Raw genomic sequence first — 9,898 nt, 5'->3', positions numbered from 1 at the left:
CGGAATTTCCAACTTCTAAGTACAAATGGAACGCAGCAGTAGTTGAGAACATTTTCACAGTCATAGAACCTCATTGCAAGTCAACATGAAAACTGAATTTTAATACAATTTGTATTAAAATATAATGAAATAACAGCAAACCATTTTGGAAAGAAATTGTAGGAAAGCAAAAAAAAATTAAACACAAAAGAAGCATTGCAAATAAACTTGTTTTAAGGGAAGAATAAAATACTTTACTTTTGGTTTTGTTCTCATGTAAAGACCTTTTTCACCATCAGTTTTCTGATGGACATAATCAAGTTCTGCCCTACATTTTGTTTCTCATTGAATATATTGTCTAACTAGAAAATATGTCAAACTATGGAAGTACATTAGCTTGTGAAATGCTGTTTCATGTCGTCTTTAAAAGAATTTAATGGACCTGAGTAGGCAGAATTGTTACTGGTGGTATGAGGGATTTCACAGCACACATCGTAAATTAGAGCACTGTGTGTGAAGCTTTCACATTGTGTTCTGTACAGTGGTTTTTGATTGAGGCATAGCGAAACAAATCTGAATTTCAGGATGTTCAGAGAGCTATGGCATGGCATGAAGGCAGACCATGAGCCTCTAAATGCACTTTGTAAGACAACACAAGCTTTTTGTAACTCTTACTCAAAGTTGAAGTGTGTAATTTATTTAATATTAAAATACTTTATCGTATCCCTTCTTAATAGACGGTGATGAGATTGCACAGGTTTGACTCTCAGGCTTGAGATTTTTTATTAACACATTTGGGAACAACAAGAAATCAGGGTTAACTATATGTAAAGTACTTGGCTTTAATGACAATATCGGCTATTAATGTGCTTTTTAAGGCAAATGCTGACAGTTCTGGATTGCTCATCAACATATGGAAGAGTTTCTCTGCTCAGCTGGGGAATCTGCTGATGTTAATCCAATTTGGCACCACATACCTGTGTGAATCAGCTTTGGCATACCATAAAAAACAAGTACAGTAACAGACAGAGCCCAGAATAGATCTGTCTCAATCAACTAAACAAACATCTATTCCTCTTTAAAATGGATAGCTTTAATTGTTTTATAGCAACAGCAAGTCCAACACTGACCTTCACATTCATCTGTATACATGTATGCATGTGTGTTCATCTTCAACCATTTAATTGTAGTTCGCTATCCAACTTTGTAACATAAGCACAAAATCAGATCAAACCAGTAATGATAACACTTATAGATACACTAGGTCAAAGTATTATTATTTTTTATTTTATTTATTTTAAATGGGTCAGAGTGCAATTCACATTGTAACACATTGCAAGTACACATTGCAATCTCAGCATTGCCACAAGGGGGCAATTAATGACGTAAACCTAGAAGTGTTCTAAAGTCAGTTTTCTCTTTTAGGCCAACTACCATCATGACCGCTCACAGAGAATGTTGTCGAAGTCTGTCAGGACAAGGCAGTTCACTTGGCGCCCAATCGTGGGAGTGCACTTAGACAGCTATTTTCAATCAGGCCCAGCAACAGCAGTTGCATGATGCAGTCATCAAACATCAAAAACTATCATAAAGACCAGGTTGTGAATTTTCAGTCAGTTGGCTCTTTGGATGGCTTATGTTTATGCTTATGTTATGTCTTTAGAGAGAAAAAACATGTGCCATGTGCAAGTGATTTGAGCATTTGAAAAGAAAGGTCCGCTAGGATTGCACGCTGTGCATAAGGACGAGCAGAACACAGAAAATTAAGTATACCAGGGCCTTTAGTTTAAGTTGATTTTATAGTGTTAGCTACCTGAATAATGACACAGACATTTGAAAGTAACTCTATTGCCCCCTGGAGTACTGGAGTTGTAACTACAAGAGCCACATGAACCACATGCTAGTAGCATCTGTACTCAGCCTATTTTTCTGGCCTTCATCTACTACAACTGTTAGATAATGACTGTCGAATCAATATAACCTTTCAAAATGATTACTATTATTTTATTTTTTTTAATGAATTGATTAGAATCATCCACACACAGATATGCCTCTTTTTTCCTCACTTCATCTCATTGTAAAAACTGTGTTAGATCACTAGACCTCTGCCTCCCATATGAATCCTTTTTATTGTCTGTGGGCACCACCCTCCCTCGCTCCCTCGCTCCCTCCCTCCTGTTTTGGTGTGTCATGCAGTGTAGCGGTTGTGTAGTGGCTGACTGCGTTTCTCTCTTGTGGGACCCTTTATGTGTCACTGTTGTGTGTGCTGCAGTGACAATGGGAGCTAATGTGTGACAGTGCATGTAGGGGTGGGGAAGAGAGAGGGAGGGAGAGAGAGAGAGAGTGGGTAGCTAGAAAGAGATAGAGAGTGCACACGAGGCAAGAGGCGCTCCCTCTAATCCCGGCTGGCTGCGACGCCAAACAGCATTGCACCGGCTGCTACAATAGTCTTAATGGAGGCTCAGGCAGACTCTGGTGCTGCAGGTAAGAGCAAACATTTTCTTCAGCCGGCACGCTGCAACACATTTAAATGCGTACTCCCCATTAAATTCAATAGCCCGCTGTAAGAGCTGCCACCATGTCTTTTTTTCTTGAATGCACAGACAAAGCAGGCAGTCAGAGGAAGCCGGTAGTGCTCAGTGGCTGGCAGCTTGCATTTGTGCACATGGGAAAAGGCACAGCAACTTGAATAAATTTAGGGTGGTGGCTTATGAATAGTAGCAGAATTGTCTAACGATTACTAGAACTGCTATGTGAATAAACAACAAAGGTCATGAGCGAGAGGGATTTTTGGATGCAACCCTTTTTGAGAATTTGACATTGAATTGCATCTTTGCAGCGGTTGCTTTGGGACAATGGGAGTTGGGTACCACTGGGTGCTGCTAAAAATATAGTTCATCTCGGCACGTATGGTTTAGATTGAGAGCCTTTTGGAATATGCAAATATATCCCAATCCATGCACCAATATTTGCATGACTGGCATGCACAAAAAGAGAACAAGCCGAGCAGAATCTGCTGTGTGTGGGCTAATGAGAGTGTGAGGCAGGGAGGGATGACCCACAGACTGCGGAGAACGGCCACAGCTGGAAAAGTCTGTATCATCACATCATGGATTCTTGAGATGTGCTGTCCTACGGAAGTGAAAAACAAGTTTACTAACATGCGACGGAAATGAAAAAATAAGTTTATGTACCGAGAAATTGGATTAATCTGGATGAATCTGTTAACTGTGTTCTCAGGTATTCGCCTAAGGTTGAATGCCATCTCCTGCATCTCCCGTCTTTTCACAAAATGTGTATTAAATGTTAATGTAATTTTTAATGATTAAAATAAAAGTGTGTGAAATCATTAACTGACTGAACTGTATGTAAATTCTATAATTTCCTATCTTGCTTTTGTGTTTTTGTGAGTCCACAGTCAACGCAGCCCTGACTGCAACTACAAGAAAAGGGTCCTCGCCAAACCACACAGAGCGCAGACTGTATTCCAGAAATACATATTTTTACCTACATCTATAGAAAATGAAATAAATATGATCAAATAAAATAATAATATAAAATAATTTAATATTATAGAACATTTATTATTATATAATAACTTTAAAAATACTTTAAAATAATCTTGTTTTTTAAAATAAATAATGCAAGTAAAATTCCTGGACATGTTTGCTGCACATCTCAAAAATTAGTTGTATATGCATTCCAAAAATATACAGGTCGATCCAGTTGTCCACTTGTTTTCTTGTCCCGTGTGTGTAATTTAACTGTCTTCAATGATATAAAATGCTTGTCTGCTTTGACTGCTGCCGCAAGAAATCAATAGAGGGCTGAACGCTCGTTAAACACTCAGGGAAACATAAGCATCTTCTGTTTCACTTCTCTGGCAACCGCTGGCAAACCCTTTTAGACATAGAGCTAAACTGTGATTGAGAACACCAGAGCGACCGCAATGCTCAAGGTATCACAAAATAGAACATGTGCTAACAACCACCCGTAACACCTTAATGACTCCGTAGCAACAGGTTAACAAACACTGAGAACACCCTAGCAATCGCATAGCAATGCACTGACAACAACTCAGAACACCCTAGCAACAGCCTACTGTAGCAATGCACTAACAACCTCTTAGAACACCTTAGCAACTACGTATCAATTTTCTGACTTTCACCCCAAACACCATATAGTAATGCATTAATAACCACACAGAACAGCCTAGCAACAGCGTAACCACATGACAATGTGCTAACAACCATACAGAACATCCTAGGAACCACGTGGCAATGTGCTAACAAACACGCAAAACATCCAAGCAAGTGCCCACTGTAGCAGTGCACTAACAACCACTTAGAACACCGTAGCAACTATATACATAGCAGTTTTCTGACTACCACCCAGAATAGCAACCACATAATGTGACAACTATCTAGAACATCTTACAACACTATACCAACCAAATAGCCGTGTGCTAACAACCACCTAGAACATCTTATCAGCTACATAAATGATCTGAATACCACCTAGAACACCCTAGCAACCATATATCAACAAGTACTTAGAACACCTTAGTAACTGTATAGCAATGATCTGGCTACCACGCAGAACACAGTGTTATTGTGACAGCAAGTTCTGAATGGGCGAGCACTACTCATATTTTGTTCAGAAAAAAAATAGACATTATGTATTTCAGTTGCTGTCATATATTTAACAGAAGATAGTCAATATACATCAAGGTTATACAATAATAATGCTCTATAAAATGCCTCCTTTTGTGTGTGTAGAGCCACTTAGAGACAGAGAGATCCAGAAGCTTCTGAAGTCCTCCAGCTCTGCCAGTCTCACCAGTGAGGCATCCCACAATGCCTCAGGAGAGCATGTTGGTACCCCAGCACATCATGGCAGCCAGGTGCTGATCACCGAGAAGCGACGTGAGTGAAACAGTACATGCAGGCCATATTTCATCCCAGTCAAAACAACTCAAAATAAGAAATGACATTCTGTGCAACAGAAGGATTTTTTTACATTTTTTTTATTTTGCATTTGTACTACAATTAAGAAATTGTCCTTAACATTAACAGTGACCTTTATTAAGGATTTTAATTTTTCTTTTGATTTTGAGGAGAAACATACGATAGTAATATATTGTTATTAGATTCAGTTACTTATGGAAGCTCATTTCCGCCACTGAATAAAAATGAAAAAATTACAGTTGCAATACTGCCTTTTATTCTCAGAATTGCATGGCAAAAACTTGCAATTCAGATTTTTTTTTCTCACAATTTTGATATATAAACTCTGAAACAGAATTGGGAGATATAAATTTACAATTACCTTTTTTATTTTTTATTCAGTGGCGGAAATGGACTTCCATACTTAATAGTACACGGCTTATTAGTGCACAACATGTCTGAGCATTTCTGAACAATGAAGTCAGTTAAAGAATATCACTGAACTACTCTTAACCAGTCATCTGGTCACAGTAATGCAGGTACATTCTGATATCTTCTGCCTGCTCTCAGAGCCTCTCAGCAGTGTGTCCTCTCTGGAGGTACACTTTGACCTCCTGGACCTGACGGAGCTCACAGACATGTCTGACCAGGAGCTGGGGGAGGTGTTTGCTGATTCAGATGAGGAGAATCAAACAGAATCCCCAGCAAGTGAGTCAGCTCTCAGATATTTTTCCAGTTTTTACCATATCAGGAGGCTTAAAATAAAATCAATCCATTCCTCAAACATATTCTTCAGAATCTGTTTTAAAAAATTAAAGTGAGAGAAACCGAGTGCTGCAGGAATGATGACTTATTTTTGTAGGCCAACCTGGATGTTAGCATCCCCCTGGTTCCCTCGACAAGAAATCAATAGGATTTTCCTACTGGCTTTTGAATAATTGCAGAAAATAAGCTCTGTGTCTAACAAATAAGCCTAAATACATTAAAAAGCTAAAGTTAGGCTATAAGCAAACTATGGCACGGCTGCATGACCTAAAAGCCATGCGTCATTTCCGACAACTTACAGTCTTTATTTAATATCTTCAAGACAAGGCTGTAAAAGTGCACTAGAGAGTAGATTAGTTTTCCTATTCGGTGTGATGATGTTAATGTCCTTGACAACCTCTGTGGAGCCCCATTAGCAACTTGTTAAAAACCAAGAGAAGTAAAAGCTTTAAAAAAATCACGAGTGAGGTATTACTTTTATATTTTTAATAAAATAATAAAATGTGAAAATATCTTGAGCTTGTGTTAACAGTAGACCTTATTCCAAGCAAAAAACCAAAAAAAAACTTAATGTGCAGATGTGGCAGAAATGTTAACTAATCTCTCATTCCTGCAGCACTCTATTGTCTATGACTGAATGTTCATTGTGAAGCAAGACAAATAAAATGGATGGATAGCATTTCGATTAGAGTATGTTGGATACTTGGCTGCTAGCAATGTTAAGTGATTCCATTGAAATCTACAGTGAGCACATTACTATTTGATTAAGCTCTGAGCTTAGTGCACAAATGTGTACCTATTAAATATTTAAACTATGAGGCATGTCAGTGGCATTCTGAACAATCCAGATAGCATTACCTCGAACCTGCTGCTTAAATGTTTATGCTCCCTGCTCTCGAAGTTATGTGAATAACATTTGTCTAGACCCCAAATTTGTCAGTGCTTAAAATGAAGACAGAGACGCATTTTTACTTCAGCTTGTTAGTAGGCATTCCTACTTAACTGTTGTACCCTTATTCATTATTAGTCACCTCAGTGTATCACTATGCACAAAACTAAACTTTAACTAAACTCTTACAATGTCCTCAGATTGCTAAGTCTCATTGAAAATTAATAAAATACGGATGTTTTTTTTTTTTTTACTGCAAATCTCTGTCAGTGTGAACATCCCTAAAGGCAGCATGTTGAGGAGTCAAACAGACATGACTCATATGATCTCTGTTCCAAAATCTAATGAGCTGCTTTGCTGTCTACTGGCCACATCGGTAGCAACTCTAAAGCAGGATCCTAACTGTCATGGAACCTCATAAGAGACAGGTTTAAATAGCTCTTCATGGGCAGCGGCTCAGTGACTAACCACTCACACCCAGAGGCAGAGCTAGGGGTGTACAGGTGTGGCCATGGCCACCATAGACCGCAGCGTGACCATCCCTTTGGCCACTCTGCTCAAACCCCCCCACCTGGTTCCCAGGGATCAACATCCTGCAGAGTTCAGCTCCAACTTGCCACAAACACACGCTGGGCTGTAGGTTTCTAGTGATCCTGAAAATTTATGTGAATAGGTGGTTCAGGTTTGTGTAATGGGGTTGGAAATAAACTCTGCAGGATGGTGGCCCATCCAGGAGAAGGCTGGGCACCCCTGCCTAAAACCACCCTTTCATGATGCTGCCTACTAATGTAGGGGAAACCAACCCTGCTCCTGGTGGACTACCCTCCTGCAGACCTCCAATCCTGCTCCAATGCACCTGTCTGTAATTTAAGGAATCCTGAACATCTTGATTAGCTGGTTTAGGTGTGTTTGATCAGGGTTAGAGCTAAATTCTGCATGAAGCTACTCTCCAGTAGCAGTGTTGGCTACCCCTATAACAGGGATCTCCAACCCTGATCATGGAGAGCCACCGTCCTGCAGACTTCAGTTCCAACATACCTGCCTGTAATTATCACGTTTACCCTGAACACCTTGATTAGCTGGTTCAGGTGTTGTCTGATTGGGGTTGGAGCTGATATCTGCAGGACGGTAGCTCCCCAGGAACAGGGTTGGAGACCCCTGTCCTATACTAATGCTATTCATATGGAGATAAAAGACACTTTTGTCATGAGTTGCATTAAAATGCTTATGTGATTGTGAAAAGTAGTTTAGAATTGAGCCCAAAAAAGGTGAGTTAGAAGGCAACTTCAAAATTTTGCAGCTTTCCTGTTGGAACAGCATTCATGAATGGACCTATGGTACCACAACTAGGGAAGTCGTGGCCTAATGGTTAGAGAGTCGGTCTCGTAACCCAAACCTTCAATACCACGACTGCCCTTGAGCAAGGCACCGAACCCCCCACTGCTCCCCAGGCGCCGCAGCAAAAATGGCTCGAGAATGTGTTCACTGCTGTGTGTGAGCACTAATTCCGAGTATGGATTACCATACTTGGCCACATGTCATGTCACTTACCTTAAAATGCCATCGTGGCAGGCAACTTACTAGGTTTTGGAACAGAGCTATTGCCTCCAAATTGTTTAATAATGGTTAGCCTTTGGTCATGAAGGTGTTTTTCATTAGTTGGCTTTGTAAGTTTACCCTGCAGATCGCCAGCATCCACCATTACCTAGATTTCCACACAGCGGTTACGTTCGCTCGCCATCCTGGACCCGTGGTGGAAGAGGGGAACAGCAGTCAAGAGATCGAAAGCACCACAGTGACTCCGAAAACACAGAGCCAGTGCTGAAGATAGAGCGCTCCCAATCCCAGCAGCCTTGAGCCAGGGGAAGCTACAGGGGCTTAGGAAGAAAACAAAAGCCCTTGTGCTGAAAGTGGAGCTTCCTTCTCAAGCAAGAAGAAGAGGAACTATTGGAATCAAAGGACATGGTCATTCCACCTAAAAATAATGCAATCCCTTTGTCTATTATGGACAAGAAGAGAGCTCCAATAAGCTGGGGTAAGTGTAGACTCTTCCTCAAGATGCAACAGACTTCATACAACTAGGATTTTGGGACTCCTTTTTGGGACCGAGTTACTTTCAAATCTTCTCCATGTGACTACTGCATATGGAGAACTTGCAGCATGATGTGTAGCATTATGGACAACACTGGCTCAAGCAATGTGAATCTAAGGAGCAACTGAGGAATCCCACAATGATTTGAACCTTCAAGGAACTGTTTAAGGAACAGTGCAATGCGTCAAAGCAGCAACCGTGATAAGATATTTCCAGAGAATCTACAGCATAGTTCAAGACATGTCAATGCAGACGGAAAGAGAGAAGTTACAAGAATTCCCAAAAAAGTGTCCTTTGAGGAGATTCTGCATGAAAATAGGGAGACCCAGAAACTAAGTCAAATATCTTGTAAAAAAAATCATGCCTAAGGCCTGAAACATACCCTATGCAAGTTCATGAATGCAGACACTATGATTGATTTCACACATCTTTGTGTTTTCAGAATTTGTCAGAAATGCGTTGATATCGCAGCATATTGCAATACTCTTCTCATCATTGTCAACAAGAGGGTGTTTCTGCTAGTGTTAGCATAAGCCAGTGAAGTCCAATCCTGATATGAAAGGTCACCTTCCTGTGGACTTTATCTTCAAGCTGACCTAACACATTGGATAGGACTGGATAACCCTAAATAAGCACCCCTCTATGGTCAGTTTTAACACTTTAGGCAGTGTTTCCCAACCCTGTTCCTTGAGGCACACCGACAGTACACATTTTCAAACTCTTCCTAAATACAACACACCAGATTAAACTCATCAGCTCATTAGTAGACACTGCAAGACCTGAAGGGATAGGTCAGATAAGGGATACATAAAAAAAGTGATGGCGTTGGTACAGCTGGTGTGCCTCCACACGTGGTGTGTTAGGAAATACTGCGGTCAAGGTGCAACATCAGTTTAAAGAGTATACTGCTGAACGTGTTATTTTACATTTGACCAATGTTGATGGTAATTATCACCCCCTTGAGTACTGAGGTTTGTTACAGCCACAGTAACACAAGAATGCACATTAAATATGTACAGCAGGACCACACAAGCATTCTGACTTGAGTAGAATATGTTTCTGGCCTGACTTACTGAGTACAGCATTTGAAGTTGCACTTGAAAGGACGAAAGGGATAATAATCTTTAAGCAATATGTTTTTAACCACTCTGTATCATTAAATGTCATTCACAATTTCACATCAAGATAACATTCAAATCAAAGTCCTCAGTTGTGATCACCGGTGCA

At 40.2% G+C, this 9,898-nt stretch overlaps 2 protein-coding genes across 3 annotated transcripts in view; one reads left to right on the top strand and one right to left on the bottom strand.

Moving 5' to 3' along the window:
• LOC109083683 (E3 ubiquitin-protein ligase RFWD3-like) overlaps positions 1 to 9,898 on the bottom strand; it is a 512,102-nt gene that overhangs the window by 358,811 nt on the left and 143,393 nt on the right. The gene's annotated exons all lie outside the window — the stretch shown is intronic.
• LOC109050175 (dysbindin domain-containing protein 1-like) lies at positions 2,207 to 8,693 on the top strand. 2 transcript variants are annotated; one of them, XM_042754312.1, is made up of 4 exons: positions 2,207 to 2,463; positions 4,758 to 4,904; positions 5,496 to 5,633; positions 8,264 to 8,693. In XM_042754312.1, exons 1-4 carry the CDS (start codon positions 2,433 to 2,435, stop codon positions 8,434 to 8,436), a joined length of 489 nt encoding a protein of 162 aa, XP_042610246.1. In that variant the 5' UTR covers positions 2,207 to 2,432; the 3' UTR covers positions 8,437 to 8,693. The 2 variants fall into 2 exon arrangements, with proteins under 2 accessions (XP_042610246.1, XP_042610245.1); XM_042754311.1 differs by having other exon boundaries at positions 2,210 to 2,463; positions 8,252 to 8,693.

This window comes from Cyprinus carpio, unplaced genomic scaffold (assembly GCF_018340385.1).
Source record: "Cyprinus carpio isolate SPL01 unplaced genomic scaffold, ASM1834038v1 S000006493, whole genome shotgun sequence".
In the NCBI taxonomy this organism is placed as follows: domain Eukaryota; kingdom Metazoa; phylum Chordata; class Actinopteri; order Cypriniformes; family Cyprinidae; genus Cyprinus; species Cyprinus carpio.
Note: the sequence above shows the minus strand (reverse complement) of the source record. Positions and strands in the feature narration are given on the sequence as shown.

Coding starts and splice junctions, on each gene's coding strand:
- LOC109050175 (XM_042754311.1), top strand. CDS start 2,433: ATGGAGGCTCAGGCAGACTCTGGTGCTGCAG. Junction 2,464..4,757: donor GGCAGACTCTGGTGCTGCAG/GTAAGAGCAAAC, acceptor TTGTGTGTGTAG/AGCCACTTAGAGACAGAGAG. Junction 5,634..8,251: donor TCAAACAGAATCCCCAGCAA/GTGAGTCAGCTC, acceptor TGGCTTTGTAAG/TTTACCCTGCAGATCGCCAG.